Genomic DNA, 23,931 nt, shown 5'->3' on the forward strand with positions numbered 1-23,931 from the left:
CACCTTCATACAAACATATTTGAAATATTAAAGGAATTAAACTATGCTGTAAGTTTATCTTGTATGAGAAAACACCCATTTAGGCTAGACGGATGCATTCATTTTAAACTAAACATCCAGCAGAGGCCACAAAGGTGATGAGGGCTCTGGACCATCTCTGTGGGAGCTGGGCCTGATTAATTAGAGGAGTCAGAAAGGGGATCTCATTAATGCATATAAGTATCTTGAAGCAGGTGTCAAGATGATGGTGCCAGGCTCTCTTCTGTGGTGCTCAGCGACAGGACAGGGAGCAATGGCTGTAAACTAAAACAAGAAGTTTCACCACAACACGAGGAAGAATTTCTTTGCGCTACGGGTGGCAGAGCACTGCAACAGGCTGCCCAGGGAGGGTGTGTGGATTCTCCCTCTGTGGAGACATTCCAATCCCACCTGGAAACATTCCTCTGTCACCTGCTCTAGGTGACCCTGCCTTGGCAGGGGGGTTGGACTGGATGATCTACAGAGGTCCCTTCCAATCCTAAGGATTCTGAGATCTCTGCAAAAGCAGCTCGGACTGGGGCGGTGGGGTTGATTACGTATTAGGAAGTTTTTCACCCAGAGGGTGGTGGTCGGGCACTGGATGGGCTCTCCAGGGAAGCGGTGACAACCCCAACCCCGCCAGAGCTCCAGGAGCGTTCGGACAACGCTCCATGCACGGGGTGGGACTGCTGAGGCGGCGCCGTGCAGGGCCGGGAGCGGGACTCTGACGTTCCCTGTGCTTCCCCTCCATGCCGGGACACTTGCCCGCCCCGAGGATGGCCGTGCCCGGCCCCGTGCGGCGCTGCTGGAGCGCTGGGAGCCCGGCCGGCCTGGGGCGGAGCGGGGCGGCCGCAGGTGTGGGGCGCGGCCGGGGGCGGCCCCGGGGGCGGGCGGGGGAGTCCCCGAGACACCCGGGCAGGGCCGCATTTAAGGAGCGGCGTCGGAGCGCGGGCGCCTGGTTACCGCGCCTGCAGCCGCCGCCATGCCCGTCAAAGGAGGCACCAAGTGCATCAAGTACCTGCTCTTCGGCTTCAACTTCATCTTCTGGGTGAGGCGCCCCGGGTTGTGTACCCCGCGGTGCCCGGCGGGGAGCCCGCGGGACGGGGATGGAGGGGAAGCGCCGGGAGCCGCTTTTCTGATGCGTGTGGTTTTTGCTGTTTTCTCCACTTGCTGTCCCCCCCCGAAGGGAGAGGGGCGGGTGCCCGGCTGCTCAGCGCTTTATTTTTCACGTTTTTGAGGTTTTATCGTAAGGCCGGTTGAGGGTGCTGGGTTTGTGGATAGCCCGCCCTCAATGAGCATCCCCCAGCACTACACACAATCCTCTCACTAAAACTGCGGGCAGGTCGGGCTCCCTGCTGGCTTTCCCTGTGCCGGGGCTGTGCCCGAGGTGAGCCGGTTCCTCGCAAGTTGTAGCCTGTGGTTGTTCGTGTGTGTGAACTCCTCGTTGTTGGTGGGAGCTGTGGCTTCCCTTCGGGTTTAATCTCTCGGAGCAGACCGGCACCCCTCGAGATCGCGTCTCCAGTGTGGTTCCTGGCCCCCACTACGCCTTGTTGGCCAGGCAGCGTGAGAAAGCATGGCTGAGCCGAGAGGTTGGGGCTGCCCTCAAGCACTCGGGGCGTGGGCACCTTGATTTAGCGCTGGCTCCTGCATCGAAAAGTACTACGGGAGCTGCTTGTGTGCCTGATGGATAGGAGCAAAGCGTATGGTTCGAAAAGCTGGGTTTTCTCTCGGCTGTTTGCCACGGTGAAGTGCGTGTGTGGCTGTGATGTGGAGGAATGAAGTTGGAGCTGCGGGAAGTAGCCGCGTCTGGGGGCAGTCGCAGCACGGCCCGTGGGACGAGTGGAAGTTGCCGTGTTAGTGGGTGAAGTGCTCGGAATATCTCGATGCCGAAATGGGTTGCAGCAGAGTTGAGAATTCGCAGCTGGGCTGCAGTTGAGGGAAGTTGTGCAGAACCTGACCCAGGAAAGCATATGTTGCCAGCCGGGACTCGCCGGACCGTGAGCAGGGCTGTCGAATTTGCAGAGTTAGAGCTGATCAGAAGGAAAAGCCTAATAAAGCACTGTCTGAAACTTACAATCACTGAGTTTCTAAACTTCTTGTTAAACGAGACTGAAGTACTTGTGGTTTGCCTTGTGCTTGTTTATTTGTTTATTTCAAAGCTGTAGACTTTCTGCAGAGTATTCTATGGGACAAAAATTCTTGTTGTGGCAATGGCATTGCCTCAAAGAAGCTCTTAACCTGAGCTTCACCACCTTCTTGTCTGGGGACCAGGGCTGAGAAAAGGGAGAGGGGTTTTGTTTAGTTCGGGATGTACCTGTTGCTTGGGAGTGTCATGGTCATAAAGTGCTGAGGCTTTACTCCTATCTTTAGGGGTGCTCGTGAATAGAGAATTGTACTGGTGACAGGGTGGATGGAAGAAGAATGGTGCTGCTGCCCAGAGGAGCTGAGAGATAATGGGTTTTCAAGTTGGCGTCTTGAGGCTGGCAGTATGAAGCTAGGATGTGGGAAAGAGAAGAGGAAGAAAAATGAATTAAAGGGCAATAAATGCATCTTGGTGATCCCAGTAAGTGTCTGGAGGCCCCAAGAGGCAGTGAAATGCAAGCAGCTTGGTTCAGCCAGAGATAAGTATGTGTCTGACCAGCTGGAGTGGTCCTTGCTCCTATGGGGACCACTATATGTCATTGTGGCCTGCTGAAAACAGTTGGAGGGGTGTTTAGGGGGTTATGGTGTTAGCAAACCTTGTGTCCTCTATGGAGAAATAAAGTAGCTGTATCTTGGGTTATTCCACACTGAACAGCATAAAAAGAAAGGTATTGTGGGGCTGCCAGCATTAAAAGGCAAGAACCACCCTGATGAGAAAAAAAGGCTTTAATGTTTTATTATAGCTTTGCAGATGTGAAAAGTCTGTGAAGTAATGAAAGTATGTTAACAAAGCTTGTCGTGCCCAAGTGCAATTCTGTACTTTTTTTTTTTTTTTAAATAAGTTGCCTCGAAAGGATAGGTCAGGAATTTCAGTGGTCTGCAGCAAACCTGCAGATGGCTGTGGATGCCGCGTTAGGTGGAATGTATTTGCTTCCATCAGAGGCTTGAACAAGGGTAAGAGGAAGTAGAAAGGCTCAAACAGCTTGGTAAAGAAAGTTATTGAAATAAAAAGGGTAACACTCAGAGTTGAAGCTGTATGCAAAGGAAGGAAATAAAGGTTCATAAATGCTGGTGAGCCTTATAAAATAACAATGTTAGCCAAAGGAAAGCTTTAGGAGTAATTTGCAAAAGCAAACCCAAGTAACATACCCCTCTTCAGACATATGAGGAAAAGGGAGTTTCTCAGGGAGTCCTTCCAGATAGTAATAGCTCCAGGAATAAAAGTTTTGGGAGCAATGTTCAGTAGGACTTTATTTTACCGGGGAAGATTTTAACAGAGTTCTGTGCCATAACCTGTCTTTGACTCTGAATCCTGCACAGGCTTGAACTGACCTTTTAATGCAAAGGAGGTGAAACAGGAGGAGCAGCAGCAAATGTTTGATTAACAATTCTCCAAGGTCACACAACACTTCAGAACTCTTAAGTGGGTTGTGATTAGGTAACTCACCCTGCTCACCATCCCTTCTCCGGGCTGGAATGCAGCAAATTGGAGGCTGGGTTTTTGCTTTATGGGAGTCTGGGGTACCCAGGAAGTAGCACATATGGAGTATCTGGAGAGAGCCGAGGAGAAGATTCCTTAAAAGCTGGCGTGCATGTACAGGAGGGACATGGGCTACTGCAAGGGGAAGTCAGACTTCATGAAGCTGTTGCCTTGGAGCCTTTAAAAGCCTGAATGTTGCAGAAGGCAAGGTCTGGTTGGTGTTGGTTCACTTGTTCAATGTCTCCTGGAAATCTCAGGCCTCTTGTGAAAACCAGGCAGCCCTGGACTATGATCCTGGCAAGAATGAGATGGCTGTTGCAGTGGAGGCAGGGCTGTGGTGAGGTGCAGCTCTGCTGTTGCACAGAGAAGCAGTGGTGCTGGCACAAACTCCGTGGTGGTCAGTATAGCCCCACCTCATCTGGAGGAGCACAGGGGGTGCTGCTGGGCTGCTGGCTGGCACCCATAGTCCAGGGTGATGGAGGTGATGGCTGCCTGCTGACGCAGCAGGGCGTGTGACACAGAGGGGTGAGACTCTCGCCACAGGCAGGCATCAGGTAATTCCCATGGGAGGCACCAGCAGGAAGCTGCCTGGAGATAGGAACTAAATGATTCAGGGGCAGCTGCTGCCATGGAGCAGTGAAGCCTTGGGAGAAAAGAATCTATGATGGCTTTACAAAAGCACCAGGTGAGCACTCAGTGTCAACAGAGCTTCAGAAATGAAGGACTCAGAGAAGAAGGAATATAGTGTGTAAAGCTCCCAAAATCCATGGCATGCTGGTGTCCTGCAGGCTGCTCTGGTCATCTGCCTGCCTTGAGAGGATCATAGTGGAACTTGGTAATGTTTGGGAAAGAAAGAGGAGGGTTTCTGTCATCAGCAACTCTATCTTCAGCATGGAAATGCACTAGAGGTCCTTAGGATTGTGATTGTCCAGGCAGTAGGTAGGGCCTGACTGTATTGAAAGAGGCAGTGAGCAAGAGCTGTGGGATATTAAGCCAGGAAAGAGGACATTTTCAGAAGGAAAGTGTCACTGTGGGGACAGTGGTGATACTTTCTCCTCAGCAGATGTTGAGGAATAGGTTGTTCAAGGGATACGTGGCTAATCACAGAATGAATTAGGTTGGAAAAGACCTTTTAAGATCATCTAGTCCAACCTGCTAACGTGGAGTTCAGTAGCCTTTTGTTAGTTTTTCTTCTCTCAAGGTGCTGTCCATATCTCGGCACAATCTTTAGGTGTTCTACATGTAGCCCAGGAGGTTGGTCCTGGGAAATGCTATCTTCTGTCCTGTTCTTAACCCTTCCTGAGGATCTTGTGCTTGATTGATCTGATGGCCTTTCTCCAGCTGGGAAGGCTGGGCACTAACATGGTATTCGCTGGGGCTTCAGAGTTTGGCTTAAAATGTGCTTGTGGTCTAAATGGAAGGAAGGGGACATCTTTGGATGTTTGCACCAAGTCCAGTTAAGCATGGATCCGTAAGTTTTGGGGTTCAATCCTCTCTCCGAGGTGTAGGAATTAGGGATGGCTGTGTTTCCTCTTGGGATGGAGTGTTGCAGCAGGCACCAGGCTCAGGTTTGCAAACAGCTCTGCTGTTTTGGCATGGCCAGTGCTGGCCCTGGCATCCCTGACAGTCTGCTTTCTAATAATACAAGTTTGTGGGCTGTTTTGGCATGTGGGAGGGAGGTGTCAAGCCTGATACAGAACTAAATTTTTTTTTTTTTCACCAGGCTGGCTTGAGCATGCCAAGAAGTCAATGGAAACAACACATTTTGTGCCTTAAACCTGAGCAGTGGAGTAGTCTTAGCAAAGTTGCCTTGGACCAACTTTAGTGTGAGCAATGTTGGATTGCCTTGAGTTGTGTAATGAGTGCCTTTAGCTGTGCTCCCCTAACTCCTTGGGTTTGCTCAGGCTTGTTGGTCCTGGTGAAGAAGTCTTTTCCTGGAAAAACTGTGGGCTCCTGAGCAACTTGGTTCACACCAGGCAAGTGCCTGCCTGTTCTCCCATTGGCTTCCTGCTGCAAAAGCAAGGCCTTGCATTGTTAAACTTCAATGCTGGGTTTTCCCCTTGTGAATTTTGTAGAATATGAAGACATCTGCTGCTAATATTTATGGCTTAATGTATTTTAGGCAAGCAAGTGCTGAGCACAGAGACAGAGTTCATGTTGAAGTTTTGAGCAGTCATTTTCTTGTTCCTTTCCACTATTGGGCAGCTCTCTTGTCCTGACTTCCCACTCTCCAGAGCCTGTGTGTTTTATGAATAAATGCATTTGTGTGTGGTAGTGCCTGCTAAAGTGAGATGAGCAGAATTAGGCTTGGAGAGCCTTTTTTGCTCTGTAGCTTGAAGATACCTGTGACTTTGTTCTGAGCCATAATCTCAGCTGCTTTTGTGCACCAAGAACAGCAGTCCAGAGGATCTTTGCTCCTCCAATAGAGGACTTGCAGGATGGGCAGGGAAATATGCATGTGTCTGTTAGTATGTATACATGCAGGCACATATGAAAAATCCAGAAATTAGTTGTTTTTGCTTTCTGTATAGAACTGATGCAGTTGCTGGCTACAGTGTGAGAATCTAATGCTGCTTGGGCTCAGCTCAGTGTATATTGACTCCAGTAAGTTCTGTGGAGTCAGGAGTGGAGTTTGGAGTATGTTGCCTTGAGAAACCTGATGTGAAGCCTACTTAGAGTTTCAGCAGTCCTGGCTCCTATTTGCAATTCTAATTGCAAATATAGTAGACTGGCTTCTGAATAGGAACTTGTATGAAATGGGCACTAGTCTTGGCAGTGGTTCAGGAATTTTGTAATGCTGTTCCTACTGTACTGGAGCACCATTTTATTGCAAAAAGTGCTGTGGCATTAACATAGGCCACAACATTCTTGAAACTAGCTAAGCAGAACGAAAATACTTCCTTTCCAATCCACTTTTTTCCAAACTAGTTTGAAAATAGCTGCAGTTTCTTGTATAACTGCAAGCCCACATAGCATGAGTGTTAGGGGAGCTGTTTCAAAACTCTGAAAACCTGTGCTGTTGTGGATAACACTAATTCTGTAATTGAGGGGTTAGTGTGATGTTGAGCCTCACCTGTATTTACTGTTTATGGGGTTTTATTTATGGAGTACCAGCCAGTAAAAGGACAGAAACAGTTCATTACTACTCATAATGTTCTCAATTTCTTTGCATGTGCTTTGCAATGTTACAGATCTGGTCCTAGCTTGCTTAGTTCAGTCTAAAACAGTAAGAAGTTAATTCTTATGCAGTCAGATTTTTAGCTAAAAGTTCAAGTGTTTATGAAGTGAAGATGGTGACTTTTTGATGTCTTCTTGTCACATCCTGGTGTAAACCTATATATGGAACAGTAGTGTTGAGCCTGACATACCTTCTTACTTCAAGAAAAAAAAAAGTGTTCTGTTAGATGCCATACTTAGCAGACAACACCGAAAATTGAATTTATTTTTGACTGACTTCTTTATTTTCACCTAATGACTTACCTTCTGGTGGAGGTAATGCCATGAGCATGGTAGAAGTAGTATGTAAACTTGGCCTGAAGGTGTTAAAATGGCAAAACCCACTTGTTTGTTTGTTTGGGTTTTTTTGTTTGGTTTTTTTTGTTTGTTTTTGTTCAAAGGCATTTTTTTTACAGGCTTTGAGCCAGTTATCAGGCGTTCTTGAACTGTCTGATTTCTTCCCTATCCCTGCCTCCACCCTGTGGAAGTGGAGGAAGGGCTGGGGGAGGGTGTCCCCTTCCCAAAGCTTTGTCTGCCGGGACAGACGAAGGGCTGTCTGAGGACTTGGTAAGTGCTTGGACCTTGAGCTCCTTGAGAGGTAATTCTGTCTACGGAAAGATAAGATGCTCTAAGATGTCTGAGGCAAATGGGGTGCTTGTCCCTTGTCGCAGTGATTGTCCCTTAACAAGGGAACAAGGTCAGAAGGGACTGAACAAAATGGTCCTTCCAAAATAGTGGTTAAATCAAAAATAAATTTCCCAGCTTTCCAAAATAGTGTCACACATTGTGCTGCTATGGGATGTGTTAACACAATTGTTGTTTTGGGTTTGGGTTTTTTTTTTGTTTAAACCTCAAGGTTTTAACACGTGTTTATGGCATTGTCATTAAATCTAACGGTTTCCTGTGCAAGCCTTCTGCTGGGGGGCGGTATCTGCAAAACCTCGGGTGTCAGAGCGGGGCAGAAATCCCGTGGGAATTGTTTGGTAGTGTCAGAGCAGGGCAGAAATCTTGTGGGAATTTTTTGGTAGCGTTCACTGCTGATGCAAACTCTGAACTCATGCTCAAGTTAGCCAGGGATGGTGAGGGGAGGAAGGCAGAGTGTTCTGTGTGGCTGCTGCCTCCAGGATACACAGGTTTTCTCATCTCAAGTGTATCCTGACTGTTTCAGGTCCTTTCTCAGTTATCTCTTCTCACATGGAAGGCTGGGACACGCCCTTAGATGTACCCAGAGGCCAGGCAGAGCCGTGGGATGGGTGAGAGGAGGGAAGTCCTGCACAGAAGGCTCACTAGGGAATGTGCAGAGGGCTGTGTAAGAAAGGAAGATGGACCAAAAAAGCTGTTTTTCTTGTTGCAACAGGCAGAAAGCTGCATGCCAGCAGTGAGCTTTAGGGGCAAAGGGGGTGTGTTTCCATGTAATAAAAAAAAAAAAACCAACTTGAGAAGCCTCCACAGGGCTGGGAGAGGAGTGGCCAGGTAGTTTTATCATTGTTGCAGCCGTGGAACAGCCAAGCAGAGCAGGAATGAGCTGGGAGTAGTGGTTAGGGCAAACAAGGAAGCCTGGTTAGCTGGAGCAGGGAAGTCAGTAATTGTGCCAGGACATGCTGTTACTGGAAAATCACTGCCACAAACTTTTCCAAAACAGCGAGTGAACAGTATCCCTTTAACTTCACGTTTTGGCCAGATTGGAAAAAAAACCCCAACCCTGTCTTCTGAGCTGTTTTTGCTGTACTTGTCACTATGGAAACATACTACTTATCTGTCTGATAAGCACACAAACCCACTCTCTGTGTATGTGAAACCAGACAAAATTGATTACTTTCAGTAATACAGTGTTGTCCTTTTCCAGCTAAATTTCTCTTTCAGCTCAGGATAGAGCTACTTAGAAACGCACAGTATTGCTCAACTCCCGTGACAAAATAGGTCTGTTAGATGGGGATCCCCTTGGATTACCAAAGAAAAACCCAACAATTTGATTATCTGGGGATCTACTTCCACACAGCTGAGGCTGGGGGGCTTGCAGCCCTTTCCCAGGAAGGAAAAACACAGCTCCCAAGCCATCCCAGCACTGGTCCCATCCTGCTGGCATAGCGTGGGAGAGCAGGGAGGTGACAGTGCCTCAGCCTCTAGCGTGCCATACTGGCCAGAGGTGCTGGCAAGTGCCTGTGGAGCTGTGCTTTTCTCTTCCTCAGAGGCTGGTGTTTCTGTGTCCTCATTTCTCCCTTGTTTTGATGGAAACTTGAAGTTTCAAGTTTCTTGCCTTCTGCTGTAAAACTGCCTTTTTTAGTTCAGTGGTCAGTGTGGGTAGGAAGAGCACAAACTGAGAACTTAAGTCTGCTTTCCTTAAGTAACTGAGACAGAAAGTCTCTTATTCTTGCATGAAGAAAGTCTCTTATTCTTGCATTTTATTTCTAATCCACCATGCAGAGAATTATCACTCTGTTTAATTCTACCACTTTTTTTAGTGCTGTGCAGCAGTTCACTGGCATGAAGTGTTATCACTGTTCTGTGATCCTGCAAGTCTCTTGTCTCCCTGGCATCTTCTTAATCTTTCCCACAGAGTGACTGCTTTTCCAAGGAGGAAACATGCCATGTACCTCTGTGTGGTGGTGGGAAAGAGTTAAATTTGTGTTTTGAAAGGAGCTCTACTAGGTACATCATCTCTGCCCAATGTGAACAGATCAGTTTGTTTCTGGAGGGCATTAACTGAGCCTTCTCCTTTGCTTGGAATTTTAAGATTATCTGCATGGTTACAGTATGGCATAAGAGTTTCTTTAGTTTTACAGTCCTTTTCTGTGCCCTACTCCATTTGCAGAGCTCTCTACTCAAGCACTAGAACTTGTCAAGATGCAAATAAATTTGGTAGGTGAGAAGAGCTGGGTGTTCAGGCTTCACCATTTGTGAGTGCCTGGCAAAACCAGCAGAGGATCTAGATTTCTTCTAATGATGGGGATCTGGATCAGCTATAAAAGCTGACAACTACTGGATGACCCAGGAAAGGGAGCCTCAAGCAGAGTGTTATTAAATACTGGGTGACTTAACAGCAGTCTCAAAGCAGAGGTTTTTTCCATCACTAAGCCTTTCTGATGTTTGAACTGGGGTGAGATGAGGTGGCAAAGGCTTTTTGAAGTGATGCTGCAGCCAGGAGAGCAGGTAGAGCAGCAACCCTTCTCTCTGTCAGCTCCCCTTTGCACCTCTCCCTCCCCTCGGGGTGCAGCTGTGGCACAAGAAATTGAAATAATGACGCTGTTGTGGCATTCTCTGTTGTACCAAGGTGCTCCTGCATAACTTAATCATCTTGTCAGGGTAGCCCTAGCAAGGCAACCAGGAGGTGTGTGCAGGTGTGCCTTGGGAGTAAGCACCAGAAACACCAACAAAGGCCTTTTGCTTAGGTCTGGAATCCTCCAGGTGGATTTGGCTCTTTGGTTTGTGTGTCACTTGATCTGTTTTCCCAGCTACAGCCCTGCAGCTCCTCTTGGAGGCACTCGGGTTCCTGCCATACAGGAAAAGCTGGTTTAGGAAAGCTGGGGCTGTCTGTGAGCAGGAGCTCTTCTGCAGCAGGGAGAAGGGGCTCTCAGGCTCCCACCTCTCAGGTGGGCTTGGTATGGAAGGGGTGTTGTACCCTTGGGTGCTTGCCAAGGGAATGCCGCCCATATTCCCACTAAAAATTGCCATTATTAAACAATTTCTAATTTCTTAGAGGCAAATCAGAAGTGTTGTTTCTTTCTGCAAGGACCTTCTTGTCAGAGGTCAGGCTTCGTTGGGATTTTATTTTTGCTTTTTGTGTGTGCTTTGCCTGACCAAACCACCAGACTTCATAAACTTATTGCTCACTCTTAAGTTTAAATTTTTAATGTCTGCTGCAGTGTTTGAGATTTCTGTCCTCATCTCATTTTTGTAGAGCTTTTTTTAATAGTTAAATGATCTTCAAAGGAAGAGCTAAGAAGCACACTCCAGCTTTATACTTTGTCCTGGTTTCTTCATTTTTTTTACACACAAGCAAGCCCCATTTTTTTCTTTTTAAAGGAGGATTCAGTCTCTTCAAAGCAAACTGTTGCCATTGGCCTTACCAGAGTGCAACTCCCTCTTTCTTGCAACACTTCCTGTGGCTTTTGCCAGATGTTTCATCGAGAGGCTAATTTATACACCAAGTGACTTGCTGCAAACATAGGCACCAATGTTAAGAGGAACATGGAGGCATACAGGCAGAGATGATAATGAAATTAAACTAAATATTACCTAAAATTTGATTGTATTGCTCCAGATCAGCAACGTTCTACTGCTGCAGCTGGTATTTTCTTATTCCTGTCAGTGTGGTCACTTAATGGGTTGGTTTTATCTTGTTTGGCAAGAACAGCACTCTTCCTGAACTCCCTTCTATGGTACATGGAACTCTCAGCAGTCTGCTTAATACACTAAAACTTCCAGCTGGCCTTACAAGGCACTTTTCCTTGTGATACACTTGCTCTTCAGTGTGAAGCTTTAAGGTCACTAAGCCATGCAATGTCTGCAGCCACCCAGAATAAAAGAATGCATGGAAGGATCAGTGGAAGTAGTGACACTTGGCTAAACCTTGGATATTTTCAGAAAGGAACAAGAATGGCATTGTTCTCCTGTGGCATTGGAGTTTATATTATGTAAATGCCTCTGTCCACAAGGTGCCTCGTGTCTGGAACTTTGTTCATGTGTTGGTATCCCCATCCTTTTATGCTTGTCCTTTGTCACCAGCTCTTTAAATAAAAGCTGTATCCTGTGTTTGCTTCTGATTTTGTTACTAATGCAAGGCTGGGTGGATTAGTTGGTATCATTTAACAAGCCTTCTTTGTTCTTACAGCTTGCAGGGACAGCAGTGCTTGCAGTTGGACTATGGCTTCACTTTGATTCACAGACCAAAAGCGTCTTTGAACTGGAATCTGACGCAAAGTTTTACACAGGTGAGCTGCGGGAATCACTCGGGATAGGTCACACTTTTGTGCCCTGATTTCCAGGCTGCTCAGAAATCTTGGCCTTTTTTAAAGGGTGAAAAGGCAAAACAGCCTGAGAGCAGCTTCCCCTGGCTGGTGTTTGGGGGCAGCTTCCCCTGTGAGCTCTAGTGCAGATAGCAGTGCTGCCATGTGAGTGGTTTCTTGGCTCTTCAGCCTTTTTCCCACAGTAGTTTGTCTCTGTTGCTGTCAGTAAACATTTTGTAATCCCAGAGGCTCCTGGAAGACACAGAGGATGTTTCTTCCTGATGCTCATCACCATATGCGTCAGCAAAGTTTCACGCTAAACTAATTGAGTAATTAATATTTTTTCTCCAGAGTGACCAACCTGAGCTACCCAAAACACAGCTCTGTTGCCTCATCTCTCAGAAGGAGCAAGTGCACTATTGTCTAACTCCTAAAGCCCCACATCTCCTAATTCATCCTGAACTGAATGGGAAGAATGCACAAATATCTTGGTACATATGAGAATTACTCCAGCCAGCATGGATCAATGTAACTTTTAGCTAGAGCATGTGGAAGGTGTTTGTAAGATTGTTAATTAGGGGACACACACATTTTTAGTTAGTTAATGTCATAAGAATTCCTAAATGAACTGGATTTTATCTGAACTTTGATTTTGATCTCTACAGTCACTTTTAAGCTTGGGCAGGGGAGCACACATAATTTGGTTATTGTCACCTGTAGGTGCTCAGACCCTTGGAGCAGCTCTGCTATGAGGAAAGGCTGAGGCAACTGGGATTGTTCAGCCTGGAGAAGAGAAGGCTTTGGGGTGAACTCATTGTGGCCTTGCAGTGCCTGCAGGGAGCCCACAGGAAAGATGGAGAGAGACTCTGGACAAGGGCCTGGAGTGACAGGACAAGGGGGAATGACTTCACACTGACAGAGAGCAGGTTTAGATTGGATATCAGGAAGGAATTCTTCCCTGTGAGGATGCTGTGAGGCCCTGGCACAGGGTGCCCAGAGCAGCTGTGGCTGCCCCATCCCTGGAAGTGCCCAAGGCCAGGTTGGATGGGGCTCTGAGCAATGTGGGACAGTGGAAGGTGTCCCTGCCCATGGCAGGGGGTTGGAATTAGGCAATCTTTAAAGTCTTTAAAGGATAACTTCATCTTTCTCTTGCCAAAAAACTGGCTCCTGTCCTTGCTACTCAGCTGTGACAACTCCCAGGCTGGTGTCTGAAGGGTCACTTGCAAGGAGGTGCAACTTACATTGCAGCCTCTTAGTCCTAGGGTAGCCTGTGCCTGCAGGGAATACTGTTGGGAATGGTGTAGAGGCCATAGTTGGGAATATTGAGATGCTGGTGGGACTTCACAAAGAAGCTGCAGGCATGCAGACAGATTATCTGTGAGAAAATTTGTGATTTGCCCTTGATATGATGGCATCTTAACAAACTGGGTGGTTCTTGGAGCTGCCAGGAAGATTCCCAGGTGCTTCAAAGTGGACCTCAGAAAAAGAACAGAAATCTAAACTTGACTGTTGAGCTGAATATTTAACAAGTCTTATTTTGGGTAGTCTAAAACAACTCTTTCACCTCCTAAAACATAAATTTTTTATGGTGTGAATGCTTAAGCTACTGGCTGGATGCAGCCAGCGCAACCTGCTTGAAATCTCTGTAGGTTTAACTGAGTTTTAAAAAGAAGCTCAATAGGAATTTCTGCTGTAACATAATTTTCTGGGTGTAGTTACTGACTGCAGGAAGTTACAAAGCAAGTTACCTCAAAGGCTTTCTGTACAACTCAATCTGGAATAAGTGGTACTGATGGACTTTTTTTTCTTTTTCAAAATGCAAAAAGGTTAAGCTGAGGTTAAAAAGTCTGTATTGGAATTTCCTCCTGATAAGAAATGTCAGGCTTAATCCCTTACAAATGCTGCATCAAGGAGATGTTTATTTTGGCAGCTAATCTTATTGGTGTGCATCTAGAATATACCATTTGCAAATGCTTACATCTGGCTCCCTTTAATTAGTAGTGATTGGGTCCCTGAACTATTTTTATGTCCGTATTGATAGAAGTGTCCTGCTTGTTCAACATGCTTTGTGCTGATTCTTTGATGCTTCACCACCCCTGTAATATTCCTTGCCATCCTTTTGGAGTTTTCTTGCTCACCACATCTTGCTGCTATCTCCATCTCACAGCTGTGATGATTAGGCTGGTTGTTCCCAAGTTCAGGAGCCAGAGGATTTGGCGTAAATGGAGCCTTTTACCTCAGAAATGTTTGCTTTTTCTGCTTCAACATACTCACTACCTTATTCCTGGGCAGAGTAGTTTACAAGGTCTGGCATTTTATATAATCTGAAGAAGCATCTGCTTCAAGACTTTGCAGTTGTTGATAAATCACTATTCCAGTTGTCTCTAATTCCAGTTGTCTCTGTCTTCACCTGAGGAGAAGCTGATAACTCTTGGCTCTGAGCCTGTTGTAAAAAGAGTCTTACGGCTTGTCTTAGATGGCTTTATCTCGCCCATTTTCTAAAGCTTGTGAAACTGCAGTAGGGGTACACATTGTGTCAAATTGAAGGTTTTATATATAAATTTTTCAGATGCATTTGCTTTGAAAATTAAGCACAACTACTTTTTTTTTTTTTTTTTAACTTGAAATACCTCGGTAAAGAAACTTAAACCGTGGGAGAAGCTACCAATGCTATTTGTGGAGCAATTAATTTCATACCTTGCTTCTGAGGTCTCAATGACCTGCACACCTTTGTTTTCCTCCTCCCTAGGTGTTTACATCCTTATTGGAGCTGGTGCCCTTATGATGCTGGTTGGTTTCTTGGGATGCTGTGGTGCATCACAGGAATCTCAGTGTATGCTTGGCCTGGTAAGTGCTCAGGATAATGCCTAAATTTTTGAGCAGCATGATGAGAAAGGAAGGAAAATATTACTGTGTAATTCAATGGCAGCAGATTGTGGACCCAGAACAATCAGTGTTTAAATTCATGGTCACCTACATAATGCTAAAATGTTAAATATAGTTCTTATTTCTGGCTGAAATCCAGATGCTCCTGCTGCATTTGAAGAAAGGATGATATCAAGAGGCTGGATGTGTCTGACATACACTGAAGCGTCAAGGCTGGGAGTATTGTGAACACAAAACTAAAATATTGATAAGAGCAGTGCTATCATTGCTAGACAGTTCATCCTGGACTCTGAAGGTGGTGCAGTCTTTAATCTCTGAGACAAGAACTGTGGTATTTTGTGCTTGAAACAACAAGGCTCTACTGTTCATAATCACAGGATGAGCTCTTCTAGTTGACAACTGCTCTGCAAGCCAATTACTAGAGAGCAACCTCATTGTTTTCAGACTAGGGGGGCAATAGAGCTTACTGGGTTTGTGCACATCTGTACACTTGCAAAACTACTCATCCAAATAACCAGAAGACCTAGTTAATAAAAGTCAACTACTATAGCCACTGAAAGAACAATTCCCCTTCTGTGTCACAGAACCTAAATTCAAGTATTTGTTGCAAAATGATACCTCTAGCCCTTTGTAATTCTGAATATCTCTTTAAAGTGCTCCTAAGTGATGGTGGTGCTTTGGGTCTGGTAGTCAGTGGGAGACAGAACACTTTTATTTGTGTTTTATGGGATATACAACAAAATGACCATTAGCTCTCTGGGAGTGGGTGGCAAGCTAGGAATTAAGTAATGACTCCTAAAGCAACAGGAGTGACAAACCAGAGTAAAGAATTGGTGCAAGCTGTTGTGATGTGTCTGAATGACTTGGACAGCTTCAAAGTTGGAGTTGACAGATGATTGGCTTTAATTAACACTGATCAAAAAGCAGGACTGGTGCTTGGAAAGCAGTGCCAGACTTTCCGACGCTCCTGTGAAGGAAGTGCTGACCCAGTGTCCTTTTTCCTGGTGTTACCAATGTCTCAGACCTCCAGCTGCAACCTGCTTGAGTGACAGCTCCCACAAGTCTGGACAAACTTGCAGTCTACATGTGTGATGCTGGTTTGTGGTGCTCTGGCCTTCATGAATAACACGGTCTTTCTTTTCTAGTTCTTCTTCTTCCTTTTTGTGATCTTTGCCCTTGAAATTGCTGCTGGGATCTGGGGATTTTCAAATAAAGAAAAGGTAGGTTGCTCTTAAAAGTAGGGAGTGGTGGGATGCTGGAACAGGTTTCCCAGAGAATCTGTAGCTGCTCCATCCCTGGAAGTGTCCAAGGCTGGGTTGGACTGGGCTCTGAGCAGCCTGGTCTCGTGGAAGGTGTCCCTGCCCATGGCAGAGGGGCAGAACTTGGGTGATCTTGGAAGCTCCTTTCTGACCCCAAACACTCCATGATTCTATGAATGTGCCCACAGTCAGCAATCTGCTGACATCTGTACTCTAGTACAAGTCAAATCCTTACTTCCCAGGAAATTTCAGGGAGAGGAAAAAGGCTGATTCAAGCAAAACAACACAAAAAATCTAACTGTAATATTTAAGCACGAGACTGTAGCAGGGAAGCCAAGAGTCCAAGAGGCTGTTGCATGCTAGAGGTGCCCTCCAGAGAGTACCTGACCAAGCTGTGAGGTGAAGCAGGCTGGCCGGGAGGCTTTACCACTTCCAGAGAGGAGCTGGATCAGCTGACAGCTGAGTATATCTGCACCTGAAGCATTACTGATGTGGCCTCTCCCTCCCAAGCAGTCAAGATTCTGTCCTGTTTCAAAATCACATGCCTGGTGACCAGGGTTGCTTTTCTGCTCACATTGTATTAGACAATGGGGAAATATAGAAACTTCTGGAGTATAGTAGAATAGGGAATATTTTTGGGCAGTCAATGGGCAAAGACTTGGTTCTCTCACTTCTCTTAGAAGGTCAGAGATTTGGAAGGGAAAACAGTCTTACCTGTTTAGGTGTGGCTATTAAAGTAAGTGTACAGTTATTTCTCACCTGAAACAGGTGAGCCTTCTGTCCACCCTCTATTTGTACATGGGAGGAGAATGGGTGTTGTAGGCTGCAGGAGTTTTGATGACTGGCTTGCTGAAAGCAAGTTTTTCATAATTAATGCAAGGTACAACACTAACACAGCATCAATACACAACTCTTTGCTTTTCCTTAGATTACTGATGAGTTAAAGGAGTTCTACATGGACACCTACAGAAAGAGAGTTCAGCCAGGTGCCAGAGACACCCTGAAAGCATTTCAGTTCGCTGTAAGTATATGGTTCTGCTTAACCTGGACAGGAATGCAGCTGCTCCTTACACTGTTCTTCATGCCACCTAGTCCCCTGTACAATTTTTTTACTCGTTAGAAGAAACCAAAGATTGCAGAGAAGTTTTTGTGTAGTATAAATGAATTCAGGATGCCTTTTTTTTTTTGTCCCTCTGAAGTGTCTAGAACTAGTTCTTGTTTTTCTAGAACTCAGCAGCAGGCTGGGAAACCATGAATCTGTGCTACTGAGCTACTGGCACCCTAGTATGCACACGTGCATATCTGTGAGGGGTTCAGCCTTGTGTCTGTAAGGAGCACAGGCTGTTGCCAAAATGATTCTGTGTGTACTTAAAGAGATATAGCTCTTCATTTCAGAACCTTCTCCTTTAATTTAATAAAGGCTTGTTAAAATTAGGTTTATAAGCAGTCATGTTGACAGGACTTGGTCTGTAATAAAAGCTAACGTAAATTATTTATTCCTCTTTTTTTTACCAGATTATTGAAGAAAAATAAGGATTGTTTAACCTGGGTCTCTTTTTGTGTTTTCTGTTGCAGCTAAACTGCTGTGGCCTTACTGGAGCTATAGAGCAGCAGTACATGGACACCTGTCCAGCAAAGACACTGTCTGAGTCATTCTCTATGAAGGTAAAGCTTGAAATAATTCACCATCAGCTCTGCCCAGTGGGTAGAGTGAGAAACATACTTCAGGAAACCCTCCCAGTCCGTGGGAAATGCCCATGTGTGTGGCAGTCTTTGTCTGTGATCAGGCTGGTTGTGGAAAACAAACCCACCGTTACCATGGAAAGAACAAGCAGGAAGTCTGACCTTGTTCAGGAAATGTGCAGTCTATGTGTCACAGACTCACTGCTGGGGTGGGCAGTGGAAGATCAAAAGTTTGCCTAAAAAAGACCCCTCACAGTGCCTTGAGAGCTCTGTTCTCCTCAGTGCATCTTCCTGGTGCTTGCTGGGAGCTGTCAGCTTCCTCCTGGTTAGGGAGAAGTAGAGCTTGGGGTGGGAGCAAGTCTAAAGCTTCAGCAAGGACAGGGATGGGGGTAAGGTGTTGGTAGCCTGTTCAGGTGAGTTGGTGACTGTGAAGGCAATTCTGTGAATCAGGTTGCCCTGCTGGAGTATTGCTGCAGAGGTGCCTGTGTACCACAAATAACAGGAGAAAACAGCTTTTGTAATTTGTTGACTTCATCTTGTGATGCCTATTCCCAATTGTAGAAAAACAGTGGATAGATTACAAGATCAAAGGGATGTAATGGAGCGTGCCTCTAAGAAGCAGTGCTGTGTTGGCATTCTGATTGAACTGACTCATTCTTACCAGTATATCCCTTTAATCTCAGATTCAGTCTTTCTTTCTAGACTGGATAAGGAACAACAACAGAAAAAGGTAGCTTTCAGCAGCTCACTGATGTTTGCTGCTGGAACAAGCAGAACAGAAGCTGGGATGAGACTTTGACCATCTTCTAGGCTCTTAAAGATTTATACCCCTGTAGAAGTGCCTTGTGCTTTTTATTGGCCAGCATGTGTCTGTTCTGGGGAAATGACTATACTTTTTTTTTTTAGTTGCAAGGGTAATTCTTTGTCCTGGGAGCATTAAACTGGCCCCTCTATGGATCTGCCCATAGCCTAGGGTATCCTGATATTCCCATGTACTGTGGGCTCATGAGGTGTCTGCAAAATTACAGTAGCAATTGGCAATATCAAGAGTGGCTTTAAATCTCTTTTGATATGGGATGAGCAATGCATCAGCTGAAGTGCTGACAGCCAGTAGTAACAAGCCAAGCCTGATAAACTGCATGTTCAGATTGAGAGGGGAATCCTGCTGTAGTCAAGGTGCTGTTAACAAGTCTGAGGTACTTGAAGAGTAGATTTAAACTTCTCTACCAACTCTTGTGTAGGACCATCCCTGGCTCTTTTTAAGGATGCAACAGTAAAGGCCTGATCAAAGCAGCTTTTAAAAGATGAGTCTTCAAATGAACCTTGTGTGTGTAAAACACTGATGAAGCATCTGTTCCATTTCAGTCCTGCCCTGATGCCATTGATTATGTCTTCAAATCCAAATTCAACGTCATTGGAGCAGTTGGCCTTGGCATTGCTGTAATGATGGTGAGTTTCCAGATTATTTAAAGGGTGCTTAGAGGATACACAGAGCAGAAGTCTTGTAGGGCAGTGCCTAGCCCTGCAGCCCACAAGGCCATTCTGCTGAGGACAAGTCCCAGCAGGATCAGGGTGTGTGCAGGGCCCTGAGGCAGTGCAAGGCTGGGATGTCTCAGGCCTCCCTGCTTCTGCTTTGGATTAGGATCTGCCTCCTTGCACTTTTAGCAATGGTGAAATCTTATCAGTGATGTGTGCATATATGGAGTGAAGATCTATTGATCATGTTGCTGGCCCACATCTTAATCCTAATACCTGTTGGGGATTCTTCTTCTCTTTCCTTTACAACAATTACAGGCTCTGCTAGAGGGCTGAAATAACAGGGCTGATAAAAAAACTTGCCCTTGCGTTTGACCTCTCTGGAGAAAAGCACATGCTGGGATGATCAAAGCTTTCTTAGGAGATATGGCAGTGGTTTACAGCTGCTGTGCTGAGCCAAGGCCAGAAGTTGGACTTGAAGATCCTTGTGGGTCCCTTCCAACTTAACATAATCTGTTTTCAAGTACTGAGGTGAATGGGATTCCTGGGAATGAACTTTGGGGATTGGGAGGTGGGGAATGGCAGAGTAAAGTGTAAAAATACAGAATAAATGTGACCTCTGGGCTGTGAAGAGCAGCTTGTCCTCATGCTGATAAAAGCACAGGCTTTATCATGCTTCGCTTTCCTGATTTCTAATCCGTTTGCTTTCTTTGCAGATTGTTGGCATGATATTCAGTATGGTTCTGTGCTGTGCCATCCGCAGGGAAAGGGAGATGGTCTAAGAGCTGCAAACCCAAGAGTCCTGCACTATAAAAATCCTCACCATTAACTTTTGCGTTCTGAGAGCATTTCTAAAATGTTATATATTTGTTACCTTTTTAATGCTTTATTTGGTACTGATGTAGGTTTGCTTTTTACGTTACAGGTTAAAACGATAAAGGTTTATCTGACTCAAGACAAACATTGTACATAAAATATCTGACTTTCTTGAAACTTAACATAATTTGGATGTAATTTATGTTGGAGACAATTTGATACTTAATAAAGAGTAAGATGTATTGTTTGTGGGGGAGAGGAGATGTTGCTATGTTGATTAATCCCACTGTTTGATGCATAGCAAGGAGTTGAAGTTGCACAACATGTTAAGTGTTTTTGGGATAAAGCAGGAAAGCACTCCTCTGCCAATGTCCCCGTGTTGGAAGGGAATGGGAGATGCTGTCAGAGCATGTCAGGGAAGGTGTGGTCATTTCTCTTTCCTTGGTGTGTGTGAATGAAGGCAGGTCTTAAGTAGATTCCTAAAATGTCACTGCTGTAACACTTACTGTCACCTCCCTGGAGGGTGGCAGAGGCTGGCTGTCACACAGGTGATGTGCAGGCAGTGGTAGCTCAATGCAGCCAGGCTGAGCTCTGCCTTGGGGCCAGCTGGGCTTCCTGACATCAGCCTGTCTGCTGCCACAACTGTCCCCTGGCACCTGGCATGGCCTTGGGCCCTTGGCAGGGCACATTGCCTAGTGAATGCTCAGGATTTTTTCACTGGCTGGCTTGGGGCTTTGTTTCCCTAAAGCCAGTGAGATGCAGTCTCAAGGGCTTACAACACGTGCCAAATCTCAGGTTTCCAAGTGGAATAAACCTAAGTTGCATGAGCAGTTGTGTCCAGCTCTGCAGTTGCAGAGTTGAGACTGTCCTGTTTCAGTTTAAATATGGGTATGGGAGAGAGCAGAGACACCAGTGTGGAACCCTTAGCCTAAGGAATTACCAAGTTGTCCAGTATTTCTACTTTAAATGGCTTTTAAGTGGTTTTTTTCTCTCTAAAATACTTCCTGGTGGGGGGTACCTATGGGCTTACCAGCAGGTTGATGTGCTGTTCCTGTACCTGGTGCTTGCTTACTGTACAATCTCATCTGTGTTCTTGGAAGCTTCTGGTCTCTGTCCTTGGGGTAATACAAATGTCTGAGTTGTCCTTGCTTGTTCCCCTCTTTCTCCAAGGAGGTTGGTATTTATTATGAGAAATAACAGAATTGGTGGGTGTCAGGCTCTGCTGATACATGAATGTATTGTCACCTTTGTGTTACCCACTGTCACTTGTCTAAGGGAACCATGCAGCTCTCCTCTGTAACACATTGCACTGTTCTGTGTTCATGGGCCTTCTTTAAAAAAAAAAAAAATTCAAAAAAGTCAAATGGTAATCATGCTTTTGTGTGTCTTGCAGAGACTGAAATTGTTCCAGAAAGGAGCTGATCTAATTTTCTTTTGTGGCTATATGTGACAGCCTGGAGGGGAAAATCTCACATGGGAATTTGAGGGCAGCCATGTCCCCACTGAGCTCTTGCAGAACTGAGAAGTAGCATTTTTGTCAGCTGAGTAAATCTGGGGATGAGAATGAACCTGGCACCTGGAAGAGCTGGAGTGAATCACTGTGAACCATTAGGAAAGTTTACTGCTGACTGTTTACTTCTTGTTCACAGAATCATTTAGGTTGGAAAAGGCCTCCAAGATCATTGAGACCAACCTTTGACCAATCACCCCCTTGTTAACCACACCAGGGTGTTAGGTCCAGTTGTTCCTTGGACACCTCCAGGGATGGGAACACCACTCTTCCCTGGATAGGCCCTTCCAGTGACTAATCACCCTTTCAGTGAAATTCCTCCTGATGTCCAACCTGACCCTCCGCTGGCACAGCTTGAGGCTGTTTCCTCTTGTCCTGTCCTGGTTCCCTGGGAGCAGAGCCTGATCCCCCCCCAGCTGTCCCCTCCTGTCAGGGAGTTGTGAAGAGCCACAAGGTCCCTCCTGAGCCTCCTTTTCTCCAGGCTGAGCACCCCCCCCCAGCTCCCTCTGTTGCCCCTCATCAGAGTTCTGTTCCAGACCATTCCCCAACTCTTTTGCCCTTCCTGGACATGCTGCAGCACCCCAATATCTTTATTGAACTGAGGGGCCCAAAATGGATGTGGGATTTGAAGTGCCAAGTACAGAGGGAAAATCACTGCCTTGGTTCTGCTGGCCACACTTTTTGATGCTGGTGCATGTGTTCAGATGGCCAATATCTGCTGTGGCTGAAGTCCAGCAGCTTTTGGCAGAGTCCAGGAAATTCCAGCAAGTTGTAACCAGGGGGAAGAGAACTCAGCTGTAGGCTCAGCACCCCAGATCATGAGGTTTGGGCAGTGGCTGCAGAGGCAGCTCTTGAGCTGGCATCCAGGTCAGCTGAAGATCCAGAAATGAATACCTGCCCCTGTTCTTGTCTTCCACAGAAGATGGGGAGGGGTTTCCTGGGATTTAGTCTTTAGCTTGCAGTGCTGCTGCCTTCCCCACAGTGTTTATGCCACACTCTGCCTCTTTGATACCCACCCTCAATCCACATGTGGTTTTTAAGTGCTATTAGCCTGATCTTTTACCCTTCTTTTGAACATCTCCTGCATGTGGGTTGGTGTTTTCTGAGGAATCAACAGATGGGTAAGTCTTACTTTACATGAGAGGGAAGAGCTGATCTTTATTACTCAAGTATTACTTTAATTAAAAACGTGGATTACAGATGCAAAACCTGGTTGCACTCAGCCTCAGACCTGCAGGCTAGTCTAGAATGAGTACTGCTTCAGTAATGAATATTGATGAGTTACACGTCAAGTTTCACCTTCTGTGAGTGATTGTGGTGAAATTTCCTGAAGAACTGGGATCTAAAGAATGGCAGCCCTAAAAATCTGAGTGTGTGGCACTGACTAAGCAGGGAGCAAGTTCCTGTCTTTGAATTAGGTCAGGAGCAGAATGTGATTTGTAAGGTTAATACAGAGAGGCAAAAGGGGCAAAAAGAGATTGTTCTGGAAAACAGGAATGGGGGATTACAATATTGAAGGGGAAACTGCTTAGGACAGTGTTGGAGCTGTGGCAGGAGTGGCTGAGTGGTGAAATATTTGTGGAGGGAGGGAGAGAAGGATCCCTCTGAGGAATACATCTGCTCAGATTCAGAGGGTCAGCAGAGAAGCAAGTATTGATGCTGGGAAAAAAAAGAAGGAGCAGGGAAAAATTATTCTAGAGATGGCATGTCTTTTGGGAGGAAAAGATAGGATGGAGGAAAACATGCAAAAGTAAAACACTTTGTCTTTTCCATGTCATCCTTCCCCATCAGTAAACAAAGGTGCAGCTATGTTAAGACCTTAAAGCCTGCCAGGAATGTGAGAAACCACTCCAGAAAGAAAGAGGGCTTAAGCAGCTTTGTTTCCAAACAAAAGCAGATTTTTCCTTTACACACAGGTGCTGCTAATTCTTTGTTGTAAATCTGCTTAAAATAGCTGTGGTTTATGGCCAGATGTGACATTGTATGTTACAGTATCTATGGGATGTGTTTGTGGATAGCAAAGAGCTGTGGGATATGAGCAATCCTGGTCTAGATATTTTCTTGGATTTGGATGGTAGAAGAGGTAACTGGTATTGTAATTCCTGTAAAGGACTAACACTGCCTGTAAGTCTGTTAAATCATGAAATCACAGAATGGTTTGGAGTGGAAGGGACCTTAAACATCATCTCCTTCCAACCCCCCTGCCATGGGCAGGGACAGCTTCTGCTATCCCAGGTTCCTCAGAGCCCCATCCAGCCTGGCCTTGGACACTTCCAGGAACGGGAATTGCTCCGAGGCTGCTCTCAGCTGTGCCCCTTGGCTGCTGGGAGGAAAAGAAGAACAAATAAAACCAAACCACTAAAAGATGTGGCTATGTATTTGTTGTAACAGCACCGTGCAGAATATGGGAGTTTGTACTGGGAAACAGCCGGAACAAACAAGCTTAAGAAAGTAAGTGTTTGACTAAGGGGAAGTACATAGCAGTGAAGTCCTGAAGAA

The 23,931-nt window shown here is 45.8% G+C and overlaps 1 protein-coding gene across 1 annotated transcript; it reads left to right on the forward strand.

Moving 5' to 3' along the window:
- The first annotated feature begins 903 nt into the window (after positions 1 to 903).
- CD9 (CD9 molecule) lies at positions 904 to 20,169 on the forward strand. The gene is made up of 8 exons (XM_053978542.1): positions 904 to 1,066; positions 11,688 to 11,787; positions 14,552 to 14,649; positions 15,834 to 15,908; positions 16,876 to 16,968; positions 17,523 to 17,612; positions 18,996 to 19,079; positions 19,823 to 20,169. The coding sequence occupies exons 1-8, from the start codon at positions 1,001 to 1,003 to the stop codon at positions 19,886 to 19,888; spliced, it is 672 nt and encodes a 223-aa protein (XP_053834517.1). The 5' UTR covers positions 904 to 1,000; the 3' UTR covers positions 19,889 to 20,169.
- The last annotated feature ends 3,762 nt before the right edge of the window (positions 20,170 to 23,931 follow it).

The sequence above is a fragment of the Vidua macroura genome, chromosome 5 (assembly GCF_024509145.1).
Source record: "Vidua macroura isolate BioBank_ID:100142 chromosome 5, ASM2450914v1, whole genome shotgun sequence".
Classification (NCBI taxonomy): Eukaryota; Metazoa; Chordata; class Aves; order Passeriformes; family Viduidae; genus Vidua; species Vidua macroura.

Coding starts and splice junctions, on each gene's coding strand:
- CD9 (XM_053978542.1), top strand. CDS start 1,001: ATGCCCGTCAAAGGAGGCACCAAGTGCATCAAGTACCTGCTCTTCGGC. Junction 16,969..17,522: donor TGAAAGCATTTCAGTTCGCT/GTAAGTATATGG, acceptor TTTCTGTTGCAG/CTAAACTGCTGTGGCCTTAC. Junction 19,080..19,822: donor TTGGCATTGCTGTAATGATG/GTGAGTTTCCAG, acceptor CTTTCTTTGCAG/ATTGTTGGCATGATATTCAG.